The sequence below is a fragment of the Furipterus horrens genome, unplaced genomic scaffold (assembly GCF_987537825.1).
Source record: "Furipterus horrens unplaced genomic scaffold, mFurHor1.1.pri manual_scaffold_17, whole genome shotgun sequence".
In the NCBI taxonomy this organism is placed as follows: Eukaryota; Metazoa; Chordata; class Mammalia; order Chiroptera; family Furipteridae; genus Furipterus; species Furipterus horrens.
Window position 1 is genome coordinate 94879970 of NW_028327187.1, and position 18213 is coordinate 94898182.

At 36.0% G+C, this 18213-nt stretch overlaps 1 protein-coding gene across 1 annotated transcript in view; it reads right to left on the reverse strand.

Annotated features, from left to right (window-relative positions):
- Window positions 1-18213, reverse strand: part of CFAP47 (cilia and flagella associated protein 47) — a 360991-nt gene that overhangs the window by 18085 nt on the left and 324693 nt on the right. Inside the window, exons 59-61 of the mRNA XM_090264123.1 lie at window positions 13026-13187; window positions 11524-11618; window positions 6612-6764 (exon numbers count right to left, since the gene is read on the reverse strand). Of these exons, the coding sequence (XP_090120249.1) occupies window positions 6612-6764; window positions 11524-11618; window positions 13026-13187 (410 nt within the window). The remainder of the gene's footprint in view (window positions 1-6611; window positions 6765-11523; window positions 11619-13025; window positions 13188-18213) is intronic.

Consider the following 18213-nt stretch of genomic DNA (forward strand, 5'->3'; position numbering starts at 1 on the left):
ACAGCAGGGTGTTGTTAGGTACATGAGAAAAATATCTCAAAGTCAGGACTGGCACATAGAAAAGAAGCACAGACATCTATTATATTTACTCTCCACATACATGTAATGAGTCCAAATTTCAAGTCGAGGAGTTTGTTGCATGTAGGTCATGGAAGAGGTCAGAACCATGAACTGGTCCACAACCGAGCTAACTTTAAAAATCTATCTCTAGTGTATAAGGTAAAAGTGATCTTTGGGTTCACGGCAGCGATGGCCACCTTGCTCTAAGAAATCCTAATAGAAACCAGGCCACCTTTCAGATATAGTTGATTATAATTTCTGCACTAGAACTCTGAAAAATAGCTTGAGTATAACAAGCCCAAGTCACATTTAATGATTACTCAGCAAACCTTACTAATGCAAAATAACTGACTGACCTACACCCTCACAAGATTTCCTTTTTCTTTTTCCACATGTAAAAATAAATATCTGACCTTCTGAATTGCTGGTTTTCATCCTGTTGACAAATTGGCAATTGTTCCTATCGATAAGTGTTCTTTGCTGTAGCAAAATCAATATATCTATATATGTTTTGTGTCTATTTGTTTTGGGGAATGGGGTGTGGAAATGTTCCATAGGAAGCCATACTCCATACAGAGAAACAGAATGTAAGAAATTGAAGAGTGTTCAATGGGAGATAAAATTCCAATTCCACTCAAATAACACTATTTTAAGAAGCAAATACTGTATGTAGTTGAGATTTGCATCTGTTTCTGCTTAATTGCTGAAGCCTTCATGGGAATGCTTGTGTCAGAATGATGATAGGAAAGGAAAAGCTAAATTTAGTTTCAGAAGCATTGAATGCACTCTGGGGCATCTGGCATTATGGGTGCTGTGATTCCAATCCTAAGAAGATCCATTGGTACAGAATACAGAAATGCTTATCAGCTAGGGATGGAGTGCAGAGGTGAGGTAAGTAGAAACCACATGAGTATATTTTTCAAACTACACATATCCCCCTTGTCTGTAACTTGAATAATATTGATGTGAGTATCTAAGGTAGAGGAACAGAATAAAGTTAGACGAAATCATGATAAACTGACATTTGGTACTGTGTCTTAAACTTGCTCTGTTGATTCTCTGCATCTTATTGGGAAAGCTGTATTATCCAGTAAGAAACATGCCTTTTGCTATGTTCCTAATTTGGAGAGAACCTATAAAGTACTTTTATGTGGACTGGGTTGGTAAGAGCTAAGTCACCTAGGCTAGTGTAAATTAATTATCATCTGATTGTTAGATGAAATTATTCTCTCATCACAATCATAGATCATAACTTTAAGACAATAACTACACAATTCTAAAAAGTGTGTTTTAATAAATGTAGTTTTCCATAATACACATTACAATTTCAAAGTTACAAGTCAATAGTCCTTGCAAACTACTGTAACAATTTTTTCAATATTGGAGGAAAATTCTGTCCTTTTATAGTAAACCTTAGAAAGACACTTGAACTTATGAGATTAATAGTCAGGATAAATATATATTTAACTTCAGTTGTGTTTTAATAGGTATGTAAATATTTACTAACATCTGTTTTTTTCTATCTTACAATATACAATGGTTATCCTATGCTTGTATTAAGCACCTCCCATTGTCAATTGTCTCCTATTCTCTGAAGATTTTCATGAACGCTAATATTTTGCCCCTATTAAACTTTTTTGCTTTGGCTAAATTAATGAACATGAGGCAGATAATTTTGTTCCCACATCCAACATCTAAACATATTTTAAAAACACAATATTTTTCTTATAATTTATTCAGTTCTTTAATTATTCAGTGAATAATAATTGAAAGCTTTCCTTGAAATGATAGTTCTTGTCCTTGTGGAGCTTATGAGCAGGAGGAAAGACCTGCCATTAGACTAGCAATGATGTCATTAGTTTTTAAAAATATTACTGTGATGACTGCCACTAAGGAGAAGTAAAGGAGGCTATGAGAGCAGAGGTTCTGAGGAGGAAACCCGTACATCAAACTGAAAGCCAATAGCAGTTACCTGGACGTAGAGAGAAACAAAATGCCTCCTAGGCATCAGAGAAGCAGAGAGGAATTTCCCAGGGTGGAAACCAAGTCAGGCCATTTGAGGAAGAACTTATGCAGATGGAGCAGAGAGAATGAGAAGAGCTTGTCAAGAGGTAAAGCAGGCAAAGTAGGCAAGATAATGTCGGGGAGTGAGGATTTGGAACTTCTAAGAATAATGGGATGCCACTGAATGTTTTAAGTATGGAAATAATGTGCTCATTTAATGCACACTGAGCAAAAGGGAATTAGGAGGTAAGTTACTGAAGATTCCACAGTAGTTCAGTCTAGGTTGTGACTGGACAAGAGTGAGAGGAGGTTGTAGATTAAGATCGAGAAATGTGCCCTCTGGCTGCTGTGACTCAGTGGATTGAGCATCGGCCTGCGAAACAAGTGTCGCTGGTTCGATTCCCAGTCAGGGCACATGACTAGGTTGCATGGTCCCCAGTTGGGGGCGCAAGTGAGAGGCAACCACACAGTGATGTTTCTCTCCCTCTCTTTCTCCTTTCCCCTCTCTCTAAAAATAAATAAATACACAAACAAACAAATAAATTATTATTTTTTTTTAAAGAAGAAGAAATATGCCCTGACCGGCGTGGCTCAGTTGGTTGGGTGTCATTCCACAAAGTGAAAGGTCGCCAGTTTAATTCCCAGTCAGGGCCCATGCCCCAGTTGTGGGTTCTGTCCCAGGTTGGGATGTATGTGAGGGGCAACTGATTAATGTTTCTCTCCCTCTCTTTCTCCCTCCCTTCCCCTCTCTCTAAAAAAATAAATAAGTAAAATCTTTAAAAAGGAAAGGAATCCCTGGTTATGTATAAAGCGGGAACTACATGATCAGTCATAACTGGTAATGAGAATTGCTGTTTTTATCACTTCAGTACTGTATTCATACCCTTAACACATACACCGAATATTTAATCAAACAGGTTTCAGAGAATTTCAGAGTATCATATATCTATATCTACCTATCTACCTATTTATTGTGTCATAAAATAATAATGCTAATAATCATTTGTATATGGCAGCAAAGTCATTATATTGAACAAGAGACATATGTGCCCCACCCAAATATTGTTCTTGCATAGTTATCATTCAACATAACGCCTGTTTCATACCGCTAATAAATCATGCAGTGGGAGCTACGTTGGCCAAGGGTTTCTGTTACTTGGATGAATTTTCTCAAGACAATGACTGAATTTTATTTAATGTAAAAGAAAATCAGTAAGTTTTAAAAAAGAGAGCACTTGACTGAGTGTGCTAAATAATCAAAAAGCATTGGATTCTAACAAACTAATTTGCAAAATGGACTTTGAAATTATGTATTATTATATCACATACATTTTAATCTATAAGAAATACATTTCGCAGCAAACCTAACAAAAGTTTCTCAGTCATGAAGAAATAAATAGTAAAATATAATAAACATTGTTATTCCCCTAAATTTCTGTGATGCTCTTTATTAATAAAAGGCATGTGTATTTGTTTGACAGAACATAATAATCATGTAAGCAATGAATTGTGTACTGTAGACAAATATGAAATAGAATGAAGACAACAAGGTATTCAAAGAAGATAGAGGATGCTGGATAAACTACTTAGAACTATTTTCTCTGAACAGATAATGAAGAGTATGCCATCTGCACAATTATTACTTTTATAAACTTGCATATTTTAAGAGGTATGTTATTTACATGTTTCACTTCACTTTAATAAGGTAATTTAATAGATTAAACATGTTGTTTAACTTAAAATAACTATGTTCCTCTGACAGGACTGCAAGTATACTACTCTACAAAATGAAAATTAAAGGAAGAAAGTGGCCACATGGGGAATGCTTTTCTTTCATGTTTTTTTAGATGTCTTTTTTTTTTTTTAAGAGATAGAGAGAAACATTAATGTGTGACTGCCTCTCACACCCCCCCAACTGGGGACCTGACTTGCAACCCAGGCTTGTGCCCTGATTGGGAATTGAACCCGCGACCCCTTGGTTTGTAGGCCGGCATTCAATCCACTAAGCCAGGTCAGCGAGGGCTTATACGTTTTATTTTAAACAAGATATTAGAAATAAAAGATATAGGGACTAATTTTAACTTAAATATTTTGTTTGAGCTTTTAGTAATTAGCATCTAATTTCAAACTCTATCCAAGATTTCGGTATCATATTTTTGTACTTTTTTTGATAAAATATTTTTTTGTGTATTAATGATAAAACCACTGACTGACATTGGGAAGACCATGTTTTCATCTCAAAATATCCTGTGTCAGTAAGTAAGAAGAGGCCTGCTAGTACATCACAATCATAGCATGCCTAACTGGAGCTTTAAATGATTGTAATGCTACTATCTAATATTCATTGAACACTCACTGAGCACCAGGCACTTGGAAGGATTCCACACATTTCTACTTAATCTTCAAAAATATCTTTTAAAAAAATAATTTGATTGTTTATTTATTTTTAGAGAGAGGGTAAAGGAGAAAGAGAGGGAGAGAAACATCACTGTGTGGTTGCCTCTCACTTGCACCCCCAACTGGGAACCTGATGTGCAACCTAGTCATGTACCCTGACTGGGAATCGAACCAGCGACATTTCGTTTGCAGGCCGGCGCTCCATCCACTGAGCCACAGCAGCCAGGGCCAAAAATATCTTATGAAGTACATACCATTACTACCTCCACAATGGAAGAAACTGAAGAACTCAAGCTGTCCGACTTCAGACTTCACAACCTAGAATATCAGGCCTTTGCTATGGCATAACTGCCAAGCAGTCATCATCAGCACCATCATCTGGAAGTGTGCAGGACGTAACCTGTCCAGTAAAGTGTGGTGGCCCTCAGGGCTGAGATCTGCATCACTCAATGCAGATTCAGGTCAGGGGAAGAGGAGCCAACAACAGAGAGAAGGACGCCAGTGAGATAATAAATTAACAAGGCTGGTCACAAACACCAATAGCAGATAACGTTCTTCAGCTGAGTCAACTGGAAAATGCTGCTGACAAGCTGAGGAAGCTTAAAACACAAATCGGAGCACTGGATAGGTTAGGCATACTAGATAAAGCTGAGTCTTGTTAAGGGCCATCTCATTAGAGTAGTTAGGACAGAAGCCTTAATGGAGTGAGTTGGGAAGGAAAAGCAAAATAAAGAGAAGCAGAGCAAAGGATCAAGTCTAGAGGCTAATGTGGGGTCATGGAGGACCAATGCCAGGTTTGCCAGGGCCTGTTTATGATTACAGACCAAACCCGACATGGGACTTTATGTATGACATGCAGAAAACACACAGCATGACTTACCTAGGGTTAAAAAAAGACCACTGTAACACATAAATCAGCTAATCAGACACAAAGGGGACCACAGATTAAGCAAAGAAAAATAGCCTCAAGCTGCAGAACACCTGGGAAATAAAAGGAAGAGGCATGAATCATCTAATGGCACATCAGCTTCATGCCGTTAAATGATAAAACCGCTCTCCGAAAAAGTCCCACAGAGAAAGTCACTGAACTACTCCTCAGAGGGACACATAGAATGCATGGACCAAAAGCCACTTAGAAAGAAATACAATTAAAGGGGAAATTCTGCCCACAGAGAATAATCTGTAATGTTATGAAGTGACATTGCAAAATACAATCTAAATATCCAAGTATAATAATATCCCAGTAGAGCAATACCAATAATACAGGTACATAAATCCAATATGTTGGATAGATATTCTTTGAATTACAAGTCTGTGTCTTGTTCATTTTGGCATCCCTGGGGCTCAGCATAATATCTGGCAGCAAAGATGCTCATTAGGTTGTTGTTGCAAGGAGATATGAAAGTAATCAATCCTGTTTAACTCTATGGTGTGTCTAAGGAGTAGGGGAAGAGAGAGAGAGCAGAGAAGTCTGGACAGTTTTGGCCAACCCAAGAAAACAGAACATAGTGTGACCATAAAGAGAAAGTAGAAACAACTCTTGTTTACTGATTGGCCATTATGTACCTACCATGCATTATATTTTATATTAGGAAACCTCTTAGAAAGCTTTGTCTTTGTAAATTAAAAAAAAAAATTCCTACAGGGCTTTAAAAGGAAAAGCAATTAGATTAGGACTGATCACAATATGAGTAGTTCAGGACCATACTATTTCACATCTAGGTTTTAAATCTAAAGTTATTTCAAAATAAAAAAAAAATGTTTTACAAGATAATGAAGCCTGGATTTATGTACCATGCCTTTAACTCCTATGTAGTATGACTCTGTGCAAATGATTACTTAGATTTCCTCACTTGTAGAATAAAAATATAGTCATGCTACCTGCTTCATAGGTTAACTCTGATGATAAATCCTGTAGTAACATTCTAGTCTTATAAAACTATTAATAACCAAAATTATCATCATTTTGGAAATAATTACTGTGAAGAAAAGAAACATAACTGAACACTGGAACACTTTTAATGATGTTGTAGATGAAAAATAAATGGGAATGGGTTTTCATGTAACTGAGTAATCAGCAACCTGCAATTTAAGGAAGCTGAGGTTTTATTTATCATCATGTTTTCTGTGCATGGCTGTGGTTCTCTTACCATTGACATCTTCATAAGATGCATATAAATGTCGTTTTGGAATCACTATAAAATCTGATACGTATAAGATAGGATTTTCTCCCAAAAAATCACCAGCCAGTGAGACTTTCAGCTCATTTTCTACCCGTTTCTTGGCCTGACATATTATGACAGCTATGAGAAAGAAAAAAATCCAGTTAATTTGACTATTAGGTTATATGATCATTTTTGAACTAGAAGAAAATAAATTATTAAATTATGTCATGAAAAATAAAAGTTTCTTTGGAATACTTTTACTTGACATCATATCTGGCATTCACACACACAAACACACCCACATTCTCACTCACGCAATATTGTAATAAAATATGAATATTAATATGTAAAAATAGTATGACAAGAGATAAATCTGGAAGATATAAATTAAGTAATAGAAGATTGTACTAGGATGTAGAAATCTGATTCAGAAACTGACCAAGTTATATCAATAATTCAGTGGGTGGTCATGAAAATGTGACTTTTCCAGCTATCTATGTGTTCAGTGTGGTAAATACCAAACTCCACTTTTATAATTATACTATATAAAATAGCTTCAAATAATTAAGAAAGTAAGTTCTGTAATATTTTATAACAGTTTAAAAATATTTCCTGTCATATTATTTACATGCACCTTAAAATTCCTTTTAAAATATTTATTTATTTATTTATTTTTTAAATTTCATTTTTTGTTATCCAATTACAGTTGTCCCATTTTCCCCCCCATTGCTCCCCCCTCCCAGCCAATCCCTTCTCCCACAATTATATCCCTCCCCGTTGTCCATGTCCATGAGTCATTCATATACATTCCTTGACCTGACCCTTCCCTTACTTATCCCCCTTCTCTCCCTCCCCCCTCCCCCCTACTGACTACTATTCTAGTCTTTGCCTATTTAGTTCGTTTGTTTGTGTTGCTCTTTAGTTTCCCGTATTGGGTGATATCATATGGTATTTTGCTTTCTTTGCCTGGCTTATTTCACTAAGCATAATTCTCTCTAGTTCCATCCATGTTGTCGCAAATGGCAGGAGTTCCTTCTTTCTTTCTGCTGCATAGTATTCCATTGTGTAGATGTACCACGGTTTTTTGATCCACTCATCTACAGATGGGTACTTACGCTATTTCCAGCACTTACCTATTGTAAACAGGGCTGCTATGTACATAGGGGTGCAAAGGTTCTCTTGAATTAGGGTTTCAGGTTTTTTTGGGTATAATCCTAGCAGTGGAATCACTGGTTCAAATGGCAGTTCCATTTTTAGTTTTTTGAGGTAATTCCATACTGTTCTCCATAGTGGCTGCACCAGTCTGCATTCCCACCAACAGTGCAGTAGGGTTCCCGTTTCTCCACATCCTCGCCAGCACTTGTTGTTTGTTGATTTGTTGATGATGGCCATTCTGACAGGTGTAAGGTGGTATCTCATTGTGGTTTTTACTTGCATCTCTCTGATGGCCAATGATGTTGAGCATTTTTTCATGTGCCTATGGACCTTCTGTATGTCCTCTTCGGAGAAGTGTTTGTTCAGGTCCTTTGCCCATTTTTTAATTGGGTTGTTTGTTTTCTTGATGTTGAGTCATATAAGCTCTTTATATATTTTGGAGATCAGTCCCCTGTCTGTGATATCATTGGCAAATATGTTTTCCCATATGGTTGGTTTCCTTTTCATCTTGCTGATGTTTTCTTTCGATGAGCAGAAACTTTTTAGTTTGATGTAGTCCCATTTGTTTATTTTTTCCTTTATTTCTCTTGCCTTGGGAGATGTATCAGTGAAGATATTGTTACGTGTGATATCTGAAATTTTCCTGCCTATGTTTTCCTCTAGGACTTTTATGGTATCACGGCTTACATTTAAGTCTTTAATCCATCTTGAGTTTATTCTCATGTGTGGTGTAAGTTGGTGGTCTAGTTTCATTTTTTTGCATGTCCCTGTCCAGTTCTCCCAGCATCATTTGTTAAAGAGGCTCTTCTCACTCCATTTTATGTTCCTTCCTCCTTTATCAAAGATTAGTTGACCATAGAGGTCTGGGTTTATTTCTGGGCTTTCATCTTTTAAAATATTTAAATAAAATATTTTGACTTTCACTTGTGAATTGCTTTTAAATTTACAAAATACACGATTAATAGTTAAAAATAAAATTTTAATAAATTATTTAAAATCAATATTAAAATGTGACCATATATTGACTTAATGTACAGCACAAAAAATATATACATATATATATTAAAGTCCAATGTTTTCTTACATCAAGTACAGAAGTTGCCAGTGATATTGTGAGAAACCAAAATATTTTTTTTATATAAATACTAATTATATAAAGGGATATTAATGTATTCCTTTGGCATTAGCCTTGTATTATATTATGGGGCCATGTATACCAGAGTCCACATAAATGAGAATACTATTTTTCCAAAATATGTTAAATGTTATTTTTTGACTTTAGATCAACACAGGGCATAAATTGAATATAAGGGATTAAAAAAGGAACCATAATATTTAAAAAGCTTTGAAATATATTATTCTAAGCTTTTGAGGCATCAATAATAATCTATCTGTTCACCTAGACTGCAAAATTGGATAATACCCTTAGACTTATGTGTTTTCACTATACATACTGCATTTATACTATTAAAATAATTAAAATAAATTTAATTTTAATTCTAAATTTTACAGGCTGATAGTCAACATTTTGGACTTAGAATAAATGTGAAATGTACAATAAGGATACAGAGTTACATGTAAGTTAAGAGGGTTGAAATAGCTGAGGAAAATGTACAAGCTCTGGTTATGATTCACTTCAGTATTAAAGAATTAAGTTGGAAATTCATGAGATCAAAGTTATAATTAATATCATGTCACTGGTCTTGTCCTGTAAGTCCTAGGAAATCAGTGCCCTGACAATGTAAGGATCGTGATATTACAGTAGATTCATATTCTATTGTATTTCCACTGTGATTGGTAGAGGAGTCCTCTTCCAATTGTCTGCCCCAGTGGACAGGAGCAGATAAGAATGCACAAAGAGAACAAAACAACAAAACAGAACGACAGAAGTGCCCTGGTTTGAGAGTAACTTGAGTGATGGATACAAAAAAAAGAGACAATAAGCATCGATGGTGATACAGCTGAGTTGGAAAAGCAGTAGGTTATCTCTAATGTGTTCTCAAGAATGAAAAATGGACTGTACAGAAAGTAAATAATATGTATTTATAAAATTATACTTGTTTCTCAAGGGCATTTGTAGATAAAAATAATTACTAGAATAGGTATTAGACTTCTGTAAAAATGATGTAGTAAGTAGTACTCAATCTGTTTCAGAACACTGATGTTACTAATAGGTTGGGCTAATGCAACACAGGCTATTTACAGAATTTCCATTTCATTTAAAAATAGAATAATAACCAAGAGATATGACTGGATGGAAAGTACTTTTATGTGTCTGGAGCATGTTTAATTTTCTTTGTAGGATTGGACAAAAATTATGTTTACATTCTCATAAGCTTTGTTTTAGACCGGAAACGTCTTTAAATCTTTAATCTGGTTAAAACAAAACTGTGTCTGCATAGATACAAGCGACACTGTTAGAACTGTGACAAGAATAATGTCTAGGCTTTGTTATATCACGTTGATCAGATGACTGCACCACAGCTGTAAACTGTTCAGCTCCATAGAAAATATACAGACAACTATCTTCTAGAAAGAAATAAACATTTTGACATGTTTGTGAAGCGTTCTGAAGATAATTTAGTATATTTGAAATATTTGTGTGTTGATCAATTTTTAACTTCGAAGTAAAAATACTTCAAGTAAAACCAATGACATTTATTGTCAAAGGTACTGCTAGATATGTGGATTTTCTTTTACTCCAGTTAAAATGAAACTACACAGGGAAATATGGAATCTTGGGCTGCCTTCTAGTATATTAGGGGAAGTGGTGTTATTCACAAAACTTATTTTCTTTCAAACTGTGGTCACATCATTTATGTCAGTAAAGGACTCCTTTTCACTAGCAAAGACTGGTAATGGAGGGAGAAGGAAAAATCAAATTTCAAGACATTTTTTTCAGCTCATCTGCATTGCTCAAGGAGGGAGATCCAAAATAAATATCTCTTTGCTGTGCAGAGCAATTTAGTGTTTCTTAGTCACGAAAAACTAGGCCGAGAGCCTGGTAAGAGGTTGGAATACTAAATTTCGCTTTGTGGCTACCGAAGAGGGATTGATTTTTTAAGCTGATCATCAGAAGAAAATGGGGAAAGCAAGGAATGTGGAAGAAGTGGGAAGAGGAAAGAGAATAAACCAAAACTTGGGAAAAGTTTGGAGAATGTGGAGGAAAAAAGGGGGTTGTCAAGAAAAAAAAAAAAGGCATTTCAAGAGTACAGATTTTATGCAGTGTGTATGATAGCAAATGAATCTCCTTGAGAACTTCAGTACATTCTGACTAGTTTGTGGAGAACATCATAAAAGCTGATGTCTGGGACAACTAAGAATAGAGGCCTAAGATAGTTCTTAGATGAGAATTAGAATTACACAGAAGCTGCAATATGGTGATTAAGTGTGATGGGAGAACCAAAGTACCTGGGACTCATAGATCTAGTGCAGGGTTTGGAGCACCTCACAGAATGTTGGATAAAGAAAGGGGCCTGAGGTTAATGGTATTTTGATCTTAGCTGGTTTGCTAGGTCTCACCAACAGGGAGAGCACCAGGAAATGGTGTGGTTTTGTGGAAAGATCACTGGGCTCCTTGTTAGAAATCAGATTCAGTTCCAGCACTCGCACCAAGAGGGCTGGTTACTTCACAACTGTAGCTGGACCTCGATTTTCTTACTTATATAAAGATAAGATGGAGCTAAAAGGCTTGTAAGGTACCTCCAACTCCTGGTGTTTTCTTACATTAAAATATACCTACGTGGAAGGAATCCTTCATGTTTTTCCTGTGGAAGTCCAGTAATAGGGTATATCCATCGTATTGCTTGGATTTTTGCACTGTCTACTCCCATAGTTCTAATAAGAAATTAAAATAAGAATGAACAGGAAATATAAACACCATCAATATTAGTATAAAAGATCATATTCTCTATGAACCTAATGGTATTTGAACAAAGCTCATGAATTTAAACTTTGACAGAGAGAAACTAAGTATGAAATACAAAACACTTTCAGCAAATGTTGTTTTTCTAAACATTTTAAAGCAGAACCTGGGAAATTATCATGAACAAAAATGGAATGCAACCATTATGAGATGTATGTTAAAACTGAAAAAAAAAAAAGTCCCCCTACATTTAAAGCTCAGTATTGGTATTTATTGATGTGACTAAATTGTGGTTAATCAGAGGTAATATAGTTCTGCTGGGTTATAATCTAAAGTGGACAGGCAAAGCACACAAAAAAAGTGCTATTAATTATAGAGCTTCAGAAAGTGATAGGTAATTTACTTCAGGAGGATACCAGTTAAAAGAAAGAGGGCACTTCTCAAAATACTTTAAGTCCCTTATACAAGATCAGGAGGATAGCAAAACTAGAAAAATGGTGCTGATCACTGTTGCAAACAGGCTTTTCTTGTTCAAAATGAAACAAGTCACGGCAGGCAGGACCACCTTCATGGGCACATGAGCTGTGCAACAACACCCACAGCCTGCACTTAGAATTGCTCCATGCTTGTTTAATACACTACAGTAACTGTCCTAAAATGACCAGTGAACAAGGCCCCCTCGTCGTCATTTTACGCTGGGGCCCACAACCCTGTCAGCAGTCCTGACTGCAGGAGTAATGAAAAGCAAGGCCGAACGGGCCCAAAGGAAAGATTTCTTTTCAAACGTGGAGAATAAATATGTACATGTAGAGCAAAGTAAGAATTTATTTTTAATTAAGACTTCTAGACCATTATTTAATGAAACTATAAAAGCAGAGAAAACATTTAAATTTTTTATTATTATTGGAGTTGGCTTAAATTTTAGCAAAGCAAAGAGGGCACAAGTAACTTGCATTCGCGCAATGGAACAGCATCCCTGAGTCATGGTAGAGGTTCATTAGGCTGTCCTAGCCACCTGGCACAGTGCCATCCTCTGCTGAATGCCAGCATCACAAGTCCTATATTTCTCCCAGAAAAGCTGTTTTAGGTTGTTCTCTAGGTATAGATTATTTATTGTCTTAGCAGCAGTAACTATTTTCCCTTTGCATGTCCCTGACTCTGATTCACTGATATGGTTCTTAAGATTGACTTGTTCCTCACTCTGAACTTCAAATCAGCAATGATATATACTATACCATACATTTTCCTCCTCTGAACATATAAATTTCATCATGTCCGCGAATATAAAATCATGAACTTGACACTACATTAACATATAAAAGAAACTGACCATTTCAGTGCCAGACAAAATGAAATCAATATCCTTATTTGAATGTTACCTTTTCATCTCTGGGCTCAATTCATCAAAATTGTCAATAGGCCACTCTTTTCCATTTGCCCTTTTCATTAGAACAACAGCCACTGTCTTCTTTAACTTCATAACTTTGGGGACAAAAAACACCGGGATTTGAATAGTCCCTCTAGGAGGCAATGCTATTCCTGTAAAAAACACAAAAGAAATATTTAATGTGGTAAAAAATTTCAGAATATAATTTGAACAGCAGAAAGTAATCACCTAATTTCTTTACTGATAATCAAATTTTCAAGATCACTTTTGAACAAAAAAATACATTATGGAAAAGTATAAGCACACTTTACTGGCTTCATCATTAATTTTCCTAAATGGCATCAACTGCTTTTTTTTTTTAAGGGAGGAAGAAAGAGATGGAGAGAAACATCGATGCGAGAGAAGCATCAATCAGTTTCCTCTCGCATGCACCTCAATTGGGGACTGAACTTGCAACCTAGGAATATGCCCTGACTGGGGATTGAACCAGCAACCTTTCAGTTTGTGGGATGATGCCGAACTAACCAAGTGACATACATAGGTCAAGGCAACATCAATTCTTTAAAAAATACATTTTATCTAGAGGTAAGAAGGTTCTCCAGAACAGGCTGGAGGGCAGAGGTAATGTTAAGAGTGACGGCTTGGGTTTTCCTGAGTGATAAAAGAACTGTACAGCCCGTGAGTATTTTTAAGTCACTACATCCTGCAAAAGACAAAGTATAGCCATTTTGACCCTTTAATTCCTTGTGTATTTTCTCCCTAGACCATAACAGTTCAAGTTTCTGCTTGGAGCTCCCAAAGTGCTAAGAGTAAACTGTCCATTTATTTAGCTGATGCCATGAGGGAAGCCAAAACTTATTTGTGAAAGGGGCATCCGCTCCAAGTTGTAGAGACTGTAAGACAGAAAAACTGACAGCGTTCTCTTGTGTTCTAATGAATTAGAATTTTTCAATCTTTATTTTGCATAAGAACCGCTTGCGAAACTTGTCAGACATGAAGTTTGATGAGCCCCATGTTTAGAAATTCTGATTTATTCAGTCTGGGCTATGGCCCAGGAAGCTGCATGTTTAAGTAGCATCTAAAGGGATAGAGAAGCAGATAGTCACAGGACCATAGTTTGAAAATAAACCCTGCCTATAGGACAAGTATTAAGATGTTGGAAGAGTGGTGAGCTTCTGTCCATTTGTAACAATGAGCATTTCCAAGTGATGGGTGTCTTCCTTTATTGTGAAGAGGAACACTATTTCTTTAAAAGAAAATAAGGGATATTGACCACATTCTGTTTTTTAAAAATTCTTTATTATAAGATTGATGATATTCACAGCCATTTTGTCTCAGAGGAGAACACTGTACTAAATAAACTATTAACAACACCAAGAAAGGAAATAGAAAATTGCCCCTCTGCAAAACGTCCCAACTCAAAATTCTTATAAAGTTTCAAGTGTTGTTTTATTCCTTCAGAAAATGAAAACATTGTAAGGTTTAATATTATAGTTAATAATTATTAATATGATTATAAGTTACTATTTATTGAGTACTGACTATATGCCAGGCTCCATGCTAAGTATTTTTCACACAACAGCTCATTTCATTCTCAGAAAATCACCATAAATTAAGTGCTATTATGTCTCTCATTTTAGAGATGGAGGAGTCGAAACACTTTGGTTAACTTGCCTGAAGTCCTAATGAAAGATCGTATTGTTTGCTAAGCTATCTAAAAATGTGTTATCTTCAACTTGGTCTTTATGAACTCTGTGTTTTTAGTGAATCACTGATTCAAATGAATTAAAACAGCAAGAGCTGGAATAGAATAAAAACAGCAAAAGCTGAGTCAACTAAACATCATGCATTCCCAAGGAAATGAAGTTTAGAAATGATCACTATTTCCCTCAGCCCAAACTAAATAAAATGGGCAAAAGGGTTTTGGACAGGAGAGATGTGCCTAGCACACCTTCCTCCAAAGAAGCCCTTTTTTTTTTTTTTTTTCTCCTAATGTGGAATATTGAAAAATTAATCCCTGCCTTTTGCCACCTAGTAGTTATGGATTGAATGATGCTTTTTAACCCTTTTTGCCAAATCTGTTGCCCCCAGAACACAACAAGGATGCCAGCCTGCTAAACCAAGCACGCCGTTGTCCGGAGACAGCCAACTGACCTGGAGTCTGCATGATCCTTCCCCATGTGGGAAGGCCACCCTCCCCTCCACACCCCCACTCTTATTAGGGATTTCTGGACCCAAGGGTAGGTAGGACGACGACCATGTCCAGCTTGAAGCAGCTAGAGGAGCTTGAGACCTTCGCCCATTGTCCTTTACAAGATTACAAAGGGTCTTAATATCTGAGAGGGAGGGATAGTTATTTTTTACGAACCATGGGTATGGACTTGGGGGGGGATGCTGGGGGAGGGAGATACTGGGTGGAGGGGAGTAAAGGGGAGAAAATTGGAACTACTGTAACAGCATAATCAATAAAATATACTTTAAAAAAAAAAAAAAAAAGAAATGATCACTTACCATTACAAAATTATATTATTACTAAAATTAGATTATAATAGGACTAAAGATAAACCTAAGCATTTGGATGGGCTAAGGAGTTAAGACAAACACACAGAAGGGAAATTCATTGCTAACACCATGCTTTCTTATAATGTGTGAATTGAAAGTATGGAAAGATAATGTTATGACACAGAAGGCCATTTAATTAACAGTCTAGTCGCCTATCTGTGGCTGTAACTATTTGCCAGACTAGCAAGAACTATTCACTACTGAATTCACTATAAGTTTTTTGTTTAAGATTTTATTTATTTAATTTTAGAGAGAAGGGAAGGGAGGAAGAAAGAACAGGAGAGAAACATCAATGCGTGGTTGCCTCTCACACACCCACAACTGGGGACCTGACCTGCAACCCAGGCATGTGCCTTAACTGGGAATCGAACTAGTGACCTTTTGCTTTGTGGGACAATGCCCAACCCACTGAGCCACACTGGTCAGGGCCGTCCTCACTTCTATCTCATAAAGAATCTACCTGTTTTCTTCTAATACCTATATGCTTTCATTTTTATAGTTAAATATTCAATCAATATATAATTTATCCATATGTATGGAATGAGGAATGTTCTTAATGTTGTAAAACATATGGGGCTAGTTATCCCGAAACTACTTATTTAAAAGTTAACTGATTTGAAATGCTGCCTTCATGGCATATCTGTACATATTTTGGTCTTGGATTCCCTAGATTTCTTTGGTGTTTCTCTTCATAAGGAAGTACCATATTGTTTTAATTGTAGGTGCTTTAGGACAAGACTAACTGCCTTGTCCTTCAGCTCATTTTTTAAAGATTTTTTCCAAATTTGGAATGAACAGTTAGCTCCAGAAAGTGGATGAGTTAGCAAATAGTACTTCTAATGGGATCACCCTACATTTATACTTTAGGGACAATTGTCATTTTTGTCCATTCATGATTTATCCAAGAGCAAGAGTATGGCCTTTATTTTTCTCATTTGAGCATTATTTAAGGTGCCAGTCTTAGTTTTCAGTGTTACTAGAGAATTCTTCCAGCATCTTCCTAAGTGTTTAGCAGGAAGCTGGAAAAAACTCCATCAGTTGCTTCTATCTTCTGTCTGGGCAATCTAGCTAGCATGATGATTACTATATTCATTAGATTAAAAAATCTAATAAAACATATTCTAAATTCAAAACATTTTCTGAGCTTATCGCTTTCTCCTTTACTCCATTTCCATATAGTAACTATAAAAACAAACTACACATATATCAGCTTTTTAATATTGTAGTTATCATTGTTGAGGTTCAAAAACCTAATAAGCATCTGGGGGAAATATGTACATTTTGTTTTACATAATTATATGTTTTATGAGAGGTATAAATTATAGAATTTTTGAAACCCTGATAATACTTCATGCTTAGTATCAATAAATATTAAAAAGAGTGACATTTTTATATTATTATTATTAGCTTTGCTTTTGAAATCTGTTATGGCCTAGTTAGACTTAGCATTCAAATTTTATTCACTGTCTTTTAAACTGCTTTTTGATTGCTGTTTTGATTAAAGGTGTTAGAAATATTTATGCATTGATGTCCTAGATGGCGTACAAAAATTGTACAATGCTTTCATGGCCGTGAGGTTTCCTGCCTTCTTAGAAAAAATCTTTTCAAGAGAATAAAGTGACTATAATCTTAATTTTAGTAATTAAAGTATTTTATCCAGAGAGATTCATTTTTAATCACTTTACTGCTATTATATTACTACTCCCCACAGCATAATTTTTAATATTTAGCATGGCATTAGAAATGGCCCATGTCAGGCAATCAAAGAAATACTAAGGAAGATACTAGCACCCTAAGTCATGCTCCTATTTTTGTTATAGTGGTTTATTTTAAATAAGGCAAAGAAAGCAAAATACCATATGATATCACCTAATACAGGAAACTAAAGAGCAACACAAACAAACGAACTAAATAGGACAAAGAGCAGAATAGCAGTCAATAGAGGGGAGGGGGGAGGGAGAGAACGGGGGATAAGTAAGGGAAGGGTCTAGTCAAGGAACATGTATAAATGACTCATGGACATGGACAACGGGGAGGGATATGATTGTGGGAGAAAGGATGGGCTGGGTGGGGGGAGCAGTGGGGGAAAAATGGGACAACTGTAATTGAAAAACCAAAAAATAAAAGGAAAAAAAAAGAACATAAATCTTTTAAACATGTCATCAAAAACATGACTTTTAAGCATTCTCACACATGAAATCTATGCACTTCCTATTTGAGTTTTTTATATTTAAATTATGACTAAAAAAGGAACAGAATCAATAATGTGGTGGTTTGGAGGTGAGCCCATTCAGTAGGTCTTTGGAGATATCATGGGGCTGAAATATGTCCCTCCCACCCAAGCCATATCTTGAAGCCCTAATCGCCAGTATCTCAGAATGTAGCTATATTTGGAGATAGGGCCTTTTAAAGAGGTCGTTAAGACTGTTAGGGTGAGGCCCTAATCCAATTTGACTTGTGTCCTTATAAGAAGAAGATATTTGGACATAAGACATATACTAGGAGTGCACGTACACAAAGGAAATACAATGTGAGGACACAGTGAGAAGGTAGCCATCTACAAGCCAAGAAGAGACACCTCAGAAGAAACCAAACCTCCCAGTCTCTTTATCTTCGAC